This window comes from Neolamprologus brichardi, chromosome 18 (genome assembly GCF_056152115.1).
Source record: "Neolamprologus brichardi isolate AB-2024 chromosome 18, ASM5615211v1, whole genome shotgun sequence".
Classification (NCBI taxonomy): domain Eukaryota; kingdom Metazoa; phylum Chordata; class Actinopteri; order Cichliformes; family Cichlidae; genus Neolamprologus; species Neolamprologus brichardi.
In genome coordinates this window covers 29,453,051-29,471,111 of record NC_142121.1, presented here as the reverse complement: position 1 = coordinate 29,471,111, position 18,061 = coordinate 29,453,051, and the positions used below count along the sequence as shown (strand labels likewise).

The 18,061-nt window shown below is 41.1% G+C and overlaps 1 protein-coding gene across 1 annotated transcript in view; it reads left to right on the top strand.

The window, feature by feature from the left end:
* The window catches only part of gpr158b (G protein-coupled receptor 158b), a 75,267-nt gene that overhangs the window by 5,572 nt on the left and 51,634 nt on the right, over window positions 1–18,061 (top strand). Inside the window, exon 2 of the mRNA XM_006786954.2 lies at window positions 2,191–2,296. Coding sequence (XP_006787017.2) covers window positions 2,191–2,296 — 106 coding nt within the window. The remainder of the gene's footprint in view (window positions 1–2,190; window positions 2,297–18,061) is intronic.

The following is an 18,061-nucleotide window of genomic DNA, read 5'->3' as shown; positions in this document are numbered from 1 at the left end:
ATAGCTTGGAAGTGACTGATGGTTATCACAAAGCCTTAATGGGTGGCTAAATGGTTTTGATGGATTGCTAGTGAGAGGAGGAAGAATAAATCATCCCAGAGAAATAAAGGAACGTCTATGCTGTGTAAATGTAAAGAATCACTCTTTTAGTGGTACTCAGGCAGAGGCGTACATTTGTCTTCACAATCATTTGTTATGTTGTAGCAGAAATGATCAAATTGTACCCCCATGCAGAGCTTGTCCTGATGTTTCCTTCACTCTAAGAAATTTGTGCCTCATGTTAACACAGATCCGAGCTCTTTCACATCTCTCAGTTTTTACTTCTGCGTTCCACCAAGCCTTGACCTGCGTAAAGGACTCGAGTGCGCACAAATACATACAGGCGTAAACACGTTTGCTTCTTTTTCTTTCTTGTGTACTCGAGTAGAGGTGGTAGCCAAAGCCTCTCTCTGCGGTTGTTTGTTCCGCTTCCCACCAGGCAGATGGGGGAGGGGGGTAACAGGTGTCAGGCACCACTTCACCACAAAGGAGTGGAGGAATTGACAGCGAGGTTTAATAAAAGGTTTAATAAAAGAAAACCAGGAATTATTTATAAGTGTGCATGATAAAAAGGGAGATAGAGAGTCATAAACAAAGATATCTATTCACTGTGGGCTACACTGACTTAGCTGAAGTGAACCAGCTGAAGTCTCGGGCTGTGCTGTATTTCAGTCACATCCCTCACCAGTTTATTTAACCTTCTTCACTCCACAGTCTGAATCTGTAGTGGCTCACTGCTGCACAGGCCAGCAGTCTCCGTGTATTGAACTTGTTCGGGTCTCAGGCGCAGCAAGAAAACAAGAGTATTTCTCACCTTTGGTGTGAAAATCCTCAGAATCTGATAGTGAACACGGCCGGGAGCAGAGAACACACCCCACATAAATACTGCCTTTAAAAACTTTACACTGGCATTTGCACAGGGAAGCATGGGATCAGGCTTTTATTCATAACATACCAGCCTGCTTCCTCAAAGCTCACTACAGCACCAAATGTGCAATAATCCACCGCTGAAAGCCGTCCAACAAATGTGCTTAAAAACTATAGCACTCAGCTGTCGTGGAACTAGAAGCTGTTTATAGCAGCTTGGGTGACCTCTAATTTTTAATTTCGAGTTACCATCAGGTGAAAAATGTTCTCAAAATGAGAAAACTGCTGATATTTCCATTAGCCTAAACTACTGCGTTTAGTGTTAATGAGTCTTAGTTAACTTCCTAAACATCAGTGTGTTGTCATGGCATCAGATTTATGCGCTTATTAGGCACAAACGTGCTTCAGCCGACTCATCGCATTAGTCATCGTGTTGCATTTGTTGACAGAAAAGAGAAGCCATGATCTTCTGGAACAAAAGTTGTTTGTCTTTGACTTGTCTGCGGCTCAACAAGCAGAAAATAAAGCGACAGGATACAGTATTTGTAGTGAGCCGAGCTGATGAGGCACATGATGAGGCCCATCAGTCAAGGTGAAATGGCCTGACAACCAGATTCTAGCTAAACTGCAGCGAGGCATATCGGGGCAACCTTCACAGTCAGCATCCTGCACAGGATTCCCAGCAACCCAAAAGGTCCACACAAATCTGTGAAAGTGTTCAACGCGCAACCAGAACAAAGAAACCGAAATCAGAAAATATGAAAGCTAGCGTTCTCAAATTGGAGGCAACAGGCAATGCAGTCTTGACACTAAAAGCGTTACTTTTTAATTTCTCAGTGTCTGGAAAGAAAAGTGGCACATTATGAATCTGACCTGCTTCTTTTTCCTTACCTCTGTCTCTCTCTACTTTTTCATTACTTACCTCCATCACTCTTAATTCTTCTCCCTTTCAATTTATTCATATTCCTCCCGTTCGGCTACACCTCCCTTCTCCTGCTTGTTGAACCTTTAACCTCACTTCCCCGGAGCATTGCTCTTCCTTCCTGTTTTTAATTTTCTTCCCTTTCATTCTGACCTCACCTGCATCTGTGTACTCCACGTGCCTCCTTTCTCCTTGTTTCCCTCCTGTTCTGTTTCACTTTTCTTCCATTCCTGCTGAACACATTTGATTCTTCAATTTCATTTGTTTCTTTTATTTACTCTTCTCAATATTTCTACCTCCCTCTTTCCCTCTTTTCTTCTGCACTCTTGTCCTGACTCTTTCCCCGTCCTTCTCTCTGACAGGGGGGTTGTCCGCGTGGACGTGAACCTGCAGGATGTGGACATTGACCAGTGCTCCAACAGTGGCTGGTTCGGCGGGACCCACCGCTGTAATCTTACCAGCATGGAGGTGAGTCTGCTGCTACTTCTCTTGTGCATTTTGTCATTCTGGTGTATTACCAAAGAAAGCAATTAATTTTGGAGTTACATTCACCTATTTGTTAATCTATTTGTTTCTCTAAGTACTTGCATTGAATTTGAATGCAACAGTTGAGTTATTTATTTATTTATAACTCAACTGTTCCATTTAATAACAGACCTGAATGAGCTGTTTCACAGAGCCTTCGCTGCCTTTCCTCTCATCGCAGGTTGCCTTTGATCATGTGTCCTCAGTATGAGCGTCAGATAACTGACCAAAACACAAAGAGTAATGTTCTCCATTCACTCAGCCACAGTTACTGTAAATGTGTGAAACTGTCTGTGAGGAGTGGTACAGAATGGATGTTTTATGCTGCTCTGTGCTGGCCCTCCTTTGAAACTTCTCAGACACGAGAAATATGAACAAGGCGACATGCATACTATATTTCTATTTATATATTTTAAAAAAGGTTTTTAACTGCAGTTTAATACCTCTCCATAAGTATAAGTACTGACATCATTCGATTATTCACCATGAGGTGCAAACAAACAACATCAGAGTGATGCAGAGGAAGGTTTGCACCACCCAAAAGGTGCAGATAAGGCTGAAGGGAATGATACTTGGTTTTGCAGAAATTTGCTCACAACCGTCATGGCTGTCGTACAGCAATAAGTAAAAGGCTGATTTTACACACTACCATGTTCATAATTGATCTCAAACATTTTGAGTACAGCACTTGCAAAAACACTGTCTTTGATGCCTTTTCACCTTTCTGCAGTAACAGGCTGATGGGGTATTGTTGTCACCCTGTCAGGTGGGTAGATAGTTGGCAGGCGGGCAATATGGACACCCAAGTTGTCAGTGTAAGAACTTGACAACAAAGGGATGCAGGACTTTCACATTGTTACCACAGGTGCATCTGCTAAAAATCTCAGACAAGTCCAAAACTGAGTGACCTCAGCATCAAGGTCATGGGTCAGAGGTCATGTTTTCTTAAAACCTTGAATGGGATAACTTGACAAGGAAGTCATCTAGGATTTTGAAATTGATACCATAGGTGTATCTACTAGGACAGCGGTTCCCAACCTTTTTTGCGCCACGGACCGGTTTATGCCCGACAATATTTTCACGGACCGGCCTTTAAGGTGTCGCGGATAAATACAACAAAATAAAACTAGTACCGGTACCGACAAAAGAAGATTTATTCATAACACACGTGAAAAGACCAAGGAAAACCAAGTTAACGATAAAAACGATAACAAAATAACGCTGAAAACTGATAAAAACCCTGAAAACCATACATTTCACACCTGAGCCTCAACTCTCGCAGCCCGGTACCAAACAACTCACGGACCGGTGCGAGGGGTTGGGGACCGCTGTACTAGGAGGCTGAGGGGTACCACTGGCCAGTACTTTTTCTAGTAGCCATGAAGCAATAAACAAACAAACATAAATGAACCTCATGGTAGAAGCAAGATAAGGGGATAAGTGGAACAAAACTCATTAATTTAAAGTAGCTTGTCGCCTACTGACTTAAGAGTCCTGCAGGACTGTCTGCGATGTGTGCGCCTTCTCCACACTAAAGCATTCTCATCTGTGTGACCGGTGTGACGGAACCGGCGGCAGACATTCATCACATTTGTCTCTTTCTGAAGCGTCAGAAAGACAGAGAACGATGAGGTAGTTCTGTTTTTGTGTCTGTCTGAGCGTCCGGGTGCGGCGTGCGCGTGAGCGGCCCGCCTCTGTAATTGCCATCTCGCTTGTGTCGGTGCCAACGTGTGATGTTTTGCAGGGAGCCTGTCTGACTCCAACATGGGAGAGTGACTGCTCGGGCGTGCATGGCATGTTGCTGCCCATATGATGTATAATAAATGCAGTGTAATGGATTGCAGCAAGATGAGATGAATTATTGACCATGCTCTTTGTTTGCGTGCGCTTCTCCCCCAACTCATCACCAGTCTGTCATGGAGCATTAGAGCGGGTAGGTGGGGGGGGTGGGGGGGGGTGGGGGGGGATATACAGATGAGACAGATCTCTATGTTTGCATTCTTCTACAATTTTATATATTTTCTATATGTTTTGTGGCTGTGACTTTAGGTTTGGCAGCCTTTTAATTGCCAAGGATAGCAAGGCTAAGCTGTCCGAGTCTGATCACTGTCATCAAAATGCTTTGAATTACGCTAGGTGTGTGCCCTGTTTTTAAGTCACAGTGCCATCGCGCGCTTGTAAACTTTTACTCTATTTGCTTTCAAAATGCTGTCAATACAGCTGGACTTAAAACGTCATGGAGGGACAGTTTGAGACGGCCATCGAAGAGCTCACAGCTTCTATGATTAATTTCCTTCACACACTGTATTTTTGGCCAAGCGGCAGCCAGTGATTTAGTGCCATCTTGAATCCGCAGTGCTGTTTTTCTCTTGTTGTTTGAAATGTAATGAGGAGCTTAGAGAGCAGAAATTAAGACACTGGCAAACAGCACAGAGTTAAAGCTTTATGTTACAAATGTTTTCATAGAGAGAGCAAATATTGACCAAGAAACAATATCATCAATCTTGTCCACGGATGATTTCGTAGAGTAATGAAATCCACAATTGGAACAGACTTTTCTTACAGGATTTATTTAGACACGCTACAGCTGATTGCTCTCTGAGAACTTTAAAAAGGAGGGCAGTGTGGAGCCAATGAGTCTAGCATAAATTACACTATATTGTCACAAGTATTCACTCACCCATCCAAATCACTGAATTCATGCATTCGATCACTTCCAGGTGTATAAAATCCAGCACCTAGACATGCAGACTGCTTCTACAAACATTTGTGAAAGAATGGGTCGCTCTCAGGAGCTCAGTGAATTCCAGCTTGGTACAGTGATAGCACGCAACCTGTGCACCAAGTCCAGTCGTGAAATATCCTCACTACTAAATATTCCACAGTCAACTGTTAGTGTTGTTATAACAAAGTAAAGCTGATTGGAAACAACAGCAACTCAGCTGTGAAGTGGCAGCCCATGGAAAAATCACAGAGCGGTGGCTAGGAATGCTAACACACATAGAGGTTGCCAACTTTCTGCAGAGTCAATCGCGACAGACCTCCAGACTTCACGCGGCCTTCAGTTTAGCTCAAAAACAGTGTGTAGAGAGCGTCATGGATTAGGTTTCCATGGCCAAGCAGCCACATCCAAGTTTTACATCATCAAGCACAATGCAAATGTTGGATGCAGTGATGTAAAGCACTCTACCACTGGATCCTAGAGCAGTGGTTATGCTTTTCTGGCAATCTGATGGACAAGTGCAGTGTGGCGGTTGCCAGGAGAAAGGTACGGTCTGACTGCGTTGTGCCAAGTATAAAGCTTGGTGGAATGGGGCTTATGGTGTGGGGTTGATTTTTAGGAGCTGGGCTCACCCCTTAGTTTTAGTCAAAGGAACTCTTAATGCTTCAAACTAAGACATTTTGGACAATTTCATGTTCCCAGCTTTGTGGGAACAGTTTGGGGATGGCCCCTTCCTCTTCCAACATTGCTGCGCACCAGTGCACATTGCAAGGTCCATAAAGACATGGATGAGCAGGTTTTGTCTAGAAGATCATGACTGGCCTGCACAGAGTCCTGATCAGTGTCTGACCTCAAATGTACGTCTGGAAGAATAGTCAAACATTTCCATAAACACACTCCTAAACCTCGTGCCTTCCCAGAACAGTTTCAGGTGTTATAACCACACACGCTATGGATTAAGAATGGGATGTCACTCATATGCGTGTGAAGGCAGGCATGTGAATACTTTTGGCAATATAGTGTATCTGGTACAACAAATCTTGACTCTTGCACACTTTTATCTGCATATTCAGAGAGAAACTAATATTTAATTTGCACGCTATAAGCTTAGCATTTTAGCATGCCTCTACAGCATTTTGTAGATATTTCTGAATGTATCTTTAATGTAGAAATGCTCAGTGGCATTTTGAATTCCCCTGAAGGTGTTCGATGCACAGACTGTCAGATAAATAAAGATAGCTGAGGATAAGTAAAGAGACGTGAGAACCATGTGAAACTGTGATATAGAGCTGTCATGGTAGCAAAGGAAAGAGACTCTGCAGTAAATATAACCCAGCTGTTAGCTGGTCTTTAAATGCTACTGAGCACTTAGGGAATATAAGTTGCTTGTCTTTGACTTAATACTCTGCGAGGCAGCACATGACCTACAAACAGTGCATCTGTGTCTATCTCATAGCGATTTCTTACGGTTTTCAATTTCCAACGCGACGTGTCCAGTTTCTTGTTTCACTCTCACCCCTGCCCTTTTTTTTCTTTCTCAGTGTCTCCTTCATTTCATTTCTTCATTTCATTCTTTTCTCCTGCCTGATGTAATTAATTGCTTATTGCCGAGCACAATTCAGCCAGCCCATTACTCCTATTTGGGTATAGTTCTTTGGAGACTTTACCTCAATTTTCTTGCTCAAATCAAAGCCCAAAAAGAGTGCAGGCTTAAGCCTTAACGAAAACGATCTGGCTGCTAATATAGTGTCTGAGCAGCTATACCACAGTCACAATAAGGACCAAGCAAGGGGAAAGTGCTTCTTTGTCCCAGTGTCCCTATTAAACAACAGTTCATTTCTAAATCCTGCTAAATACATTTTTGTGGGAAATGGGCTGTGGAAAGTTGATGTGAGGCTCATTGCTTTCTCCCATCCAGTGCAAACATACCCCGAGGCTTTGTCTCACAGTGAAACCATAATAATGAAACAGTCTCTTGTAATGTGATGGAGCGTCGTGTCTCCTCCAGAATGTTTGGAAAGTAATAGCACAACACCCACTTTCTCACTGTTGCTGTGATGTAATGGTTCAGTCAGTTTGTAGATGATCAACTTTTATGTTGACACTGCAGCTTTTCCTCTCTTTGTTTTGCATACTGGAGAAAAAGCCTTTTCAGTGGAATGCCTTTTTCTTGTTTAGAGGCAGTTTTGCAAAACAGATTTGGGCAGGTTTATTGTCTGTAATGTATCCAAATGATATATCTAATAAACTAAGCTTGATTGCTTTTTTATGAACTCTATCGCCAAATTGCAATTCTGAGAACCATTTTGGCACTTTTAAAGTTTTTTTCCCCTTTTTGCTTGCCGTAGCACTGCTGTATCTTCCAACAATAGAATTAACTTTGAATATCCCCTAGAATTAGGATGTGGTTATCAGTTGGATTATCTGACCTTTGCTACTGCAGCTTTGAACTTCATCTGAGTTGCAAATTGTAAAATGTTATGTCATGATGCATCATTTGGACTGTAATTATCACCAGCCAAGCTGTAAAAAGTATTCATGTTAGCCTACGAGTTGCAATTGGTGCAGTGGTAAACTGTGTCACCTCACTGCAAGAAGGTTCCTGGTTTGAACCCCACTCTTTCTGTGTGGAGATTTTTTATGTTACATATAAAATATAAAAACGAACACGTGATTAATTGGCCATTACTGACCAGTCAGTAATGGCAGGTCACTCAGCAAAAATGTATATTTCGTGTGTGGTTGCTAGAAGCTCCTGGGTGAAACTGACTGTAAAGCAGTGTATGGTGTTGCACTAAAAACCTCCCTGTTCCGTGCTACCTGTTAAAAAATTTCACTTGGAGTGAAAAGCTCTATATGACTAAAATTTTAATCATATACAGTTTTGTATTATTTCCACTACCAAAAACCTGCGTTAAAAGACAGACATATTTATGTTAATTTATCATCTTATTCTTCTGATGTTCATTAGATAGCTGGATATAGTTAGATGGCAAAAATGACTGTTAATAAACATCAAATTTATAATAAAAACAAAATTATTGTTCTTCTTCTTTGCAAGCTGCATACTCAATGTATAAGACGAAGTAATAAATTGCAGGCACTATTAGCATTACCGTTTAAAGAAGGCTTATTAACTGCTTAATTACATGATAAATACATATGTATATAGGTACAGTTATCCTAAATTGTCCCTGCACTAAAACTACTTAACTGAAAAATATTTACAAGCAAGCTACACATAAGGTACATGTGATATCAACAAAATACACATGTACCGTATACGTAATGCTGGTGTTCATTTTCAGATCAGCTACTACACACAGCATCTATGATTCGTAAGGATTTGAGTGTTATAATTATTTTTTTAAAAAGCAAACACAAAATTTATAGGTGTTGACTATCCTGGTGCCGTTGGCTGTTTAAATTTAAAGTTTAGCCAGATTGAGGAGGAGTAAAGGAACAGATATACTTACATATGCTACGATACTTATAGTAAGAGACGCATTTAACCAGTGATTCTAAAACAGTAACATGACCTTTAATTTAAGTATGTCTTAAAAAACAAAGTGCATGTCGTAATAATTCTATTGCTGTTGTTTATAATAGCAGCATCATATTTTGCACTTTAAACGTATTTATATTGTATTTTTAAGTCATTATTATTATATTTCCAATGATCAAAATATGTAAAAATGCCAAACAAAATACTCAAAACAAGATTGTAAGTGTACATTAACTCACCAATGAATTATTTATCCTTATGGCAACTTTTTGCTGGCAGTCATAATTTTCTTTCCTTTATATAGTTAAGCTTTGTTCTTCCCCTCCTTCTCCTTGGTCTCTTTCCCGGTCTGCCCAGATACAGCAGCTGAGGAGGAAGGTAGGATGTGTCACCATGAACCAAATACAAGACTTCATGCATTATGGATAGTCAGTCGTAGGGGAAGCATCTTACATAAGGAGCCACTGCTTATATAATTAGATGAAGACTAGAGGATGATTGGTGTGGGTGATTTGTGACTGGATGCAGATAAGTAGGTTTATGTATTTTGTTTTGTGTGTACTATTTTTCAATCTAAGTCGATGTTAATGTGTGCGCGGGATGTTTGCATTTCTGCCTGTCGGTGTGTGCGTTTTCTCTGCCCATCCTGTGAATTGTGCCACTGGAGATAAGGCGCTTCAAAGGCAGAGCTCTACTAATGAGTGTAAACTGCTGTGACAGCCAAAGAGGGTTACCCCCTCTGTCTCTCTTCTGGCTTCCTCTCCTCAATCAGCCATGCTTCCTCCTTTCCCTTTCTTCCTCTTTTCCACACTCTCTCCTACCGTGGCTTTACACTTTCTCCCAAATTTCTCTATTACGCCCCACTCATCTGCCGTGTAGCCCACTCTTGTTTCCATTTTGCTAACTCTAACAGCCGCACCGCTTATCCATGTTTCCCTTTTCTTGCCAATTTCTCAGAGGAGGGCAAAAAGACAGGCTAAAAAAAAAAACCTGCAAAAAAAACATGTGATTCGCTTGCTTTTGTTAGCCCTGCACATGAAATAACTGTATGAAGTGGCCAACTGAATTCACCACTCTTCATCCACTGCTTTAAATGCTGTGGCAGTTGTTGAAACTTCTTCTAGTACTCACACTTACTCTCTGCAGACCCTAATTTGTGGGTTTACCTCCAGGGAGCGACATGGAAATCACCATTCTCAGCAACCTTGCTGGACAGAGGAGCACCATTATTTCTGGCTGCAGCTCAGCTACCTTTTATAATGATGTTTGAGTCCTTCTGTTCTTAAAAAAATTAATTACCTGTACACATGTGGCCATTCTGCAATACAGTCAGACCGTATGGGGTGAGAAAAAAGGGACATGAACATAAATGTTTGCTTTTGCCTCACTGTGTGGAATTTGATGTCCTTATCAACCCCGGCACATTGCCGCGGAAGAAGAGGATTTAAGCTTCACAAGTCTTAAACTCAGTATAAATACTGTATGTAAGGAAAAGGATACCCAGCTAAATGGGAAACGGCAACAGCCTGTGCAGATGTTACCACTGAAGGATGTTCAGGTGTAAAGATTATGCAAATTTTTCTACAATACGAAGTACTTTATTTGTCAGAAAAAGAAGACGTCTGACTGCCTTTTACCTGCTTTAACAGCAGTAGTTGAAAAAAAAAAGGGTGATTCTGGGAGCAGAGAAGACAAAATGTAACCTGCTCTGCTCAGTTTTTTCCTGTTTCGCAGTCCTTTTTCTGTTTTGTTCAGCCAGAGGCTCTTCATCTCTCCTCAGGGAAGTGTGAAGCTCCACAGCCTAAGCTGTGATGAAGTGTTTGAAGACTTAGTGCATCTGTACACCATTCGGCAATCCACGCATGTGTTTACATTTATTTCTTTTTGCTTTTTTCATCATCAAAGAGACCATAAGGAGTAAAATTCAAAGCTGCATTAAGGAAGTTCAAGCTAAGTTAAATAATTCCTCAATTTAATGAAGCAAGCTTTGCTGTGGAGCTGAGCTAAATTTTGCTTTATAGTAGAAAATCTTTTTTCCTCCTGCAGAGCCCTGAAGGCAATGTAATAAGCATAACTTCACATTAATGGACTGTACCATATCATCACAGAGTATTGCCACTTTGGGTGATCCTATAAACATTCATGACTGTGTAAAGTTAACCGTTTCTTTCCAAATGAGCCCTCTCATACAGTAGAGACGCATCTTATTGAATAGGTAATCTGGACTGTGTCTGACTGACACAGTCCAGATTACCAAATGCATGATTTGAAGAAAATATTACAGCGGGAAACAAACTTTAGAAGAAGCTTTGATGAAAAATGATCAGCAGCTTTTATTAAATTCAACAGAACTAGCTTGCTGAGACTTTTAAGATAATAATGTGGAAATACTTAAAAAAAAAGAGGACAACATTTATTTGTTATGGGCTCTGAATTGGAAGTTATGCTTATTAGTAACCCACTTCACATGAAAATGTAAAGCCAATCATCCATTTTTTGCTAACTGTTTATCCAGTTCACATTGGTATGGGAGTTAGTTCGTCTTCCAGCTCGAGTGCATGTTGCCACGGTATCACAGGGCTTGAAATGTTACGTATTTCAGTTATTTTAAATAACAGATTTCAATTCAGTTTTATTTATATTACAATCACAAAATGGTTTATAGTGTAAGGCAAAGACCCTGGAATATTACAGAGAACCCCATAAATCTGATGATGAGATGGCAGGGAGGAAAAACCCTCTTCTAACAGGAAGAGAGCTCCAGCAGCTGGCTCAGGGAGGGGCAGCCATCTTTAAATTAACCCCAACTTCAACTTATTAGTGGGCGAATGTAAAAAAAAAAGATTGAAAAGGAAAATAGTGATTCCACAAGCAACAAACAGGACAAAATCTAAACTACAGGAGAGAATAGATGAAAGTTAATCCACTGCAGAGTTAAAAGAGGGTTGTGAAAGAGAAGTGCTTATTGCATTATGGGAAGTTCTCCAGCAGCCTGAGCCTATAGCAACATAACTAAGGGAAGATTCAAGGTCACCAATAAAAAGCTTTACAATTTAACATTTCAGTGAAAATAGTATGGAGCACAGAGACATTCAAGTAGGTCATTTTACAGATGTCAGAAAGTAACAGGCATGCCAGCTCAATGCAAAGTTTTAATAAGTAGCTGTCGCTGCTCTGTGCAGTTAACAGGATTTACAGTATTTGACTTCACAAAAGCTTAACAGTAAAATTATTCTTTTCTGTAATCGTGTGTCCCAGGAGACATGTTACTGATCTGAACAGAAATCAACTTCATAAATAGAGAACATAAAAAATGTGATATGTAATTCTATGTAGCTTCCTCGTAACGCTAACGCAGTAGCTAATTATTAGTTAATAACAAACTGCTGTGTTTTTATAGATGCCATAGATGCCAGTGTGAGTATCAGTCTTCTCTCTTTATTTTAATTTCAGTAAATGTAACAGCTGTTCAATATTCACTACAAGACGTTGTGCTCAGCTCATTTCATGTTAATTGAAGTAAATGAAGAGACTAAAAATTACAAATGTGGGACCAGAAGTTTTTTTTAAAAAAGGAAAAGGTTTTACTGGCAGCACGGTGGCACGGTGGTTAGCACTGTTGCCGCACAGCAAGAAGGTCCTGAGTTCAATTCCAACATCAGGCCGGGGTCTTTCTGTGTGGAGTTTGCATGTTCTCCCCGTGTTTGCGTGGGTTCCCTCCGGGTACTCCGGCTTCCTCCCACCGTCCAAAGACATGCAGCTAGTGGGGATAGGTTAATTGATTAATCCAAATTGCCACTAGGTGTGAATGTGTGAGTGAATGTGAGTGCGAATGGTTGTCTGTCCCTGTGTGTTGGCCCTGTGACAGACTGGCGACCTGTCCAGGGTGTACCCCGCCTCTCGCCCTATGACAGCTGGGATAGGCTCCAGCGCCCCCCGCGACCCTGAAAAGGATAAGCGAATGGATGGATGGATGGAAAAGGTTTTATGAAGTTGGACTGAGAAGTGAGAATCCAGTGTTTCTGGACTTTAGCACTGAATCCAGGAAGTCATAATGAGCTGCTTTGCAGACGTCATCCGTCAGCGTTCTATAACTGGTTATTTTTTACATTTTCCAATTCTGTGAAACAAACAAACAAACATTTACTGTCATATTATTTTTGCTTGACAGCCATGCAAGTGGGAGCCATGTGAGTTCAGGACCCAGGGTCTATCAATTGCAATCAGTTGTTTTGTGAGTTTATTTAACAGAAAAAATGAAAATTGTTTGTTTCGCCAGTTTGTGTAAGCCACCATGCCACCTTGAATACAGTGGTTGAGATGTTGTCTGTGGCTATATACGTACTACACCAAAAGTGCAGGAGACGAGAACTCGGAGACGTTTTCCTGCCGTAGAGACAATTCATGTCTGCACCCTCAGACTCAAGATATGAAGGATCATACCTATGTTTTGTCATCTCAGAAATGATCCCCGTCATCAAAGAAGATTCCCAATATTGTTGCAGTTACTTGTTATCAGCAGAGTAGACATACCACCCTCCCGTCTCCCGACAGCTGGCGACAAGCCAGCTAAACAACTACAACAACTGGTTATAAGTTAATGTTATGACAGCTAGTGTCAGCTCGAGTGTGTTAAAAATGACACTTTCCCTCTGATAAACAGTTTTAATACTTAATCATGCTGTATGAGAGTTTATTCACTAAGCGTCAGTGCACAGAGTTCAGAACCACTTTAGAGAAAGTTTCACTAACACCGTGGATACATATTGACAGCTGAGGTAAACAGTGACCTTTCAACCTACACTCACTACAGGGGCAAAAAGTGTTTGTCCTCCAGCAGCCACCGTAGCTAGGAATTTGCACTTGAATTGGGAAGGATGCTGACATCTAGTGGGGAAAATTTACATACTGTAACTTTGTGTTTTTTGCCTTATTCTAAGATTTCCGCATACATTTTGCAGTGTATCAGTCCTATTCTGATAGATTTTAGTGGGCTTGATGTTGTTCTCTTATATTTAGAATTTTCAAGGCTTGTTTTGTAGTGTGTTTGAAACTTGAAATAAACTCTGTAGCAGATCTTTGTAGCTTTTCCCCTCCATATTATTATTACAAAATCATCTTAAATAATTTTCTTTAATCCTTAATTAGGTTGATGATGCGTGGTTTGATGTGAGTAGGGATGGCGAAGACACAAATGCTTAGGAATAAGAAGAGGATGAGAAGGGGAGAGAGGAATTAAGAATGACAGCAGAGAGGGACAGTCGTCAGGGAGGATTCATCCTCCACAGAGAAACACCATTCACTCTCTAATCTGCTGCCCGCAGCTCGGCGGCTGCCACGGCAGAACTCAAGAGCCTGTCAAGTCGGCAACAGCAGTTGGATCTTAATTGAGTGAGGCCTCCCAGACGAGTCCATGTGGGGAGCTGGAGACCACCCACCCAGATGTCTGTGCAGGAAAACATGAGGGTTCATCTCATAAGTCTTAAAATGCCAAGCGAGACTTTCATTCCATTCCTGATACATTTCCTAAGGCTGCTCAGAAAATCTGTGGTGACATTGTGAATTTCTTGCTCTCAATATAGATCACGGCCCTTAAATTCTGAACTTACAGACCTATCGTTTCTGTCCCTCTTAATGTTCTTTAAGTGTCACTGAGCTCAGCCCTCCCGGTGACTCTCTCCACAGTCATAGCACTGTCTGTAACAGCAACAAGCCACCAATCAATAACTGGCTCTATATCTCAGTTTTTGCCTCTTAAATTGGTGGAGAAATTCCAGACAGGCTTAAGTCCAAGGTCTCCTCTCCTCAGACATCCAGTATTTCAGTAGCTGGTAGTCTTGTGAAACAACAGCAGGCAGCTTCTCTGCCCAGGGGACAGAGTGATTGTAATGCTTTTAGGGTTTAATGCTTTCAGGGTATTTATAGATCTCTGAGGGACGCTGAGTGCTCTCTCTCTGTCTCTTTCTCTCTGCCTCTTTTCCTCTCTTGCCAACTCCCATCTTGGTGTCGTGTTCACAGCTTTTTATCAAATTGCACAGTGAGAAATGTGAAACAGGTACCACAGGCTGCAGTCCAAACATGGGGGGCCTGTATGTGAAAGTGACAGATAACTTATTCTCAGGTTTCAGTACTTCAGCAAGGAAAAAAAACCTGTATTCACCTCCATGTTGCATGTTTTGCATTTGATACCTATAGTCTATCGTGTGATAACGTCGTGTGGTATTTTTCTCAGGTTGGCACTACGACTTGTGGTTTTGTTTGTTGGAAAGATTGCACTGCACTCACCAGGTGATAGTGGGTTGTTATGAATGTAACAGTATTTTCTGAGTTTGGACATTTGTCTCACAAACATTTTTAAAGCAAAAGCAACCTTAACGTGTATTTTTGTGGTACACCATGACTTAGAAGACTAAGATTTAAACATTAGTTAGTTTTCTGGAATTAAAGACGACAGATTCGCTGTTATCGAATGACAGCTGCAGGCACAGTTTCCCTTCCTAGGGCCCTGTTTTTGTCCTCATGTAAGGCCAGCATTATGCAATTAATTCTCATCTGACTTTTTTCTACCCATACCTTTGAATCACCCCTCTATGTTAACAATTTGTATGAGGATTTATATGTTTGGGACAGGTAGAGGACATCATCTTTAGCTATCTATCTAGCTGTTAAGTGTTGCAATATCTGCAAAAACAAGAAGAAGGCTGGATGGGAGAGATGTTACTGTACAGCTGGTGAAGATCGCCACATTAGCATTTTTTGGTAGTTACTGGGAAAAATACATTAACTGATCAAAGAAAATGCTGTTTTGATTCTAATGAGAATGTTTGATTCTAGTGATTGGAGCTTGCCAAAAACTGGTTCAGAAAGTTCAATTGAATTCAGTTTTATTTATATAACACTAAATCACAACAGCAGACACTTCAAGGCACTTTGTATTGTAAGATAAAGACTCTACAATAACACAGAGAAAATCCCAACAGCCAGACGACCACCTACGAGCAAGCATTTGGTGACCGTGGGAAGGAAAAACTCCCTTTTAACAGGAAGAAACCTTCAGTAGAACCAGGCTCAGGGAGGGGCGACCATCTGCTGCGACGGGCTTTCGGGTGAGGGTAAGGAAACAGGACGAAAGGGAATTAGTCCCCATAGATTTATAAACGTCCAAATTCATGATAAAATCAACATGTTTACAGATTAGCACACAAAAACAAAGAATAAAAACATTGTTATTTTCCCATCCATCGATTCATTTTTCTCCGCTTATTAAATTCTGGGTCGTGGTCGGGCTGCAGCCTGTCACAGGTGTCATGGGGCGAGAGGTGGGGTATAAACTCTACACATAGAGACACTGACAGTCACATTCACAGCTCTGGCTAATTTAGAATTACTGTTTAACCTAACCTGCATGTCTTTAACTGTGGGAGGAAGAGCACCTGTGGAGAGCTCACACAGGCAGAGAGAGAACATGCGAACTCCACACAGATACGACCCTCAGACCTTCTCATTGCATCCCATCAGTTGTTGTTGGTTTTTTATTTATTATTATTATTTTGTACCAGCAGAAAATTGCAAATAATCACATAAATCCACTAAAGTGAAAATGATGCATCACTGTAGTTGAACTACGTGTCGTGTGAAAATAAAGTATAGAATTTTCACAGTAAATCAGTTATACAGACTTTTCTGTTATTTTTTTTGGAGCATGCCAACATTGTGATAACCACATTGAACTCAGATGTTTGGCAGCTCGCTCAGGAATGCAAACAGATGTCATTATGTTGCACGCACGAAAAATGAAGAACATCTGCAAGCAGGGTTGATGTACTGAATGTTAGGATGTTAGATGTGGCTAATGGTTAGCACCGTCATCTCCCAGTTAGAAGGTCCTGGGTTTGAATCTAGTCCCAGTGTCTTCGTCATTTGTCTCTGGGTACTCTTGTTTCTTCACACAGTCCAAAGACATGGATGGGGTTATGAGGCTACTTGGTGATTCTACATTGCCTGTATGTGTGAACGGTTGTCATTCTCTATGTGTTAGACTACCAGCCTGCTCAGTGCCCTGGATGTCACCCTCACCCTGTAAACCTGTATTGATCATCAAAAGACGAATGGATGCGGTCTTATTAGAGCGGTGGCATGAGAAGAATATTTCTTGAAAAACAGACCGAGCTCAAATATTCAAAGGGTTCTTTTTCCAAAGCCTATGTTAGCAATAGTTCATTTGTAGTGTAAAATGGTTTGTCGTAATTTATATTTGAGCAGCTCACATTGATCTGAGAAAATCCAAAGATCAGGTGTTTCCACGTGATAAATAAAGCTTTTGGGCTTTCTGTGATTGGCAATGTAACCTTGAATTTAAGCCAAGTTTTCCAGGAAAATATTAAGGTGAAATTGACCCCCCCACTTTCGACACACACACACACACACACACACACACACACACACACACACACACACACACACACACACACACACACATTTTGCCGAAAGTAAGATGCAATTATAAAATACTTTCTCACTTTGAGCACGCAGTCTGATCAAGGTAATCCATCAAAGTGAGACACGTCAAGCGACCATTTCACAGCCCTTTAATAGTGGCTGCGGAAAAAAAAAAGGCAGGCTGGCCTTGGCCCCATTAAATTCTCTGGCTTTAGCTGTGTGTGTGTGTGTGTGTGCATGGGGGTATATAATTTTGCAGGAGCAGCTCTGGTGATGGGAGACATATGGAGCTGTGTGCTTGTGAGGCAGTTTAGAAGTCCTTGGTGACATTAATCTAGTTTTGATGGTCCATGTCAATCTTCTGCACGACATGCGTGTTCTCTGTATTATATTCCTGGGAACTAGTTCTGAGAGATTTATGGGCAAATGCACAGAACCCCTGAAGTCCCGTAGAGTGATTTCGTCCAATCTTCTGTGCACGGGATAATAACTGCGGCAGGTTGTTCCACTTGTGAAATTTTAAATTCACCCATCGAACATTTCAAACGTTGCTTTTTCTTCTCACAAAACAGCAATGCTATATCTTTCATACAAGGCCTAAAACATGTGCAATTAAGATATTTTACAGGCTTGTTTGCTGTGTCTTACAATCCACTGGGGAACCAGAGACGGCTTCTGCTGTGAAAGCACAGTCGAATTTAATAAATGCAATGATTTGGATGCTGGGAGCCTAATAAAGATCTAAAAAAAAGCATCATATTTCATCCTTGCCTACCTCAGTGTCCCGGGGTATATGTTATCTTAATGAGTCTTCACTTCCTTTGGAGTAAGCAAAAAAAAAAAAAAGTTCATAATACATGCCTAGTCTGCTTCTGTGGCTGATATCCATCCATCCAAACATTTTGGCCATAATCCAGATTAATTCCTTTTTGGAGGAATAAAAAAAGTGCCTCTTCCTGTGTTTTGTAGACTTTAATTCCACAGGTATGCTTATCTCCTGAGAGAGAAGACGGGCAAATAAACGCTCACAGATTTACTCCAG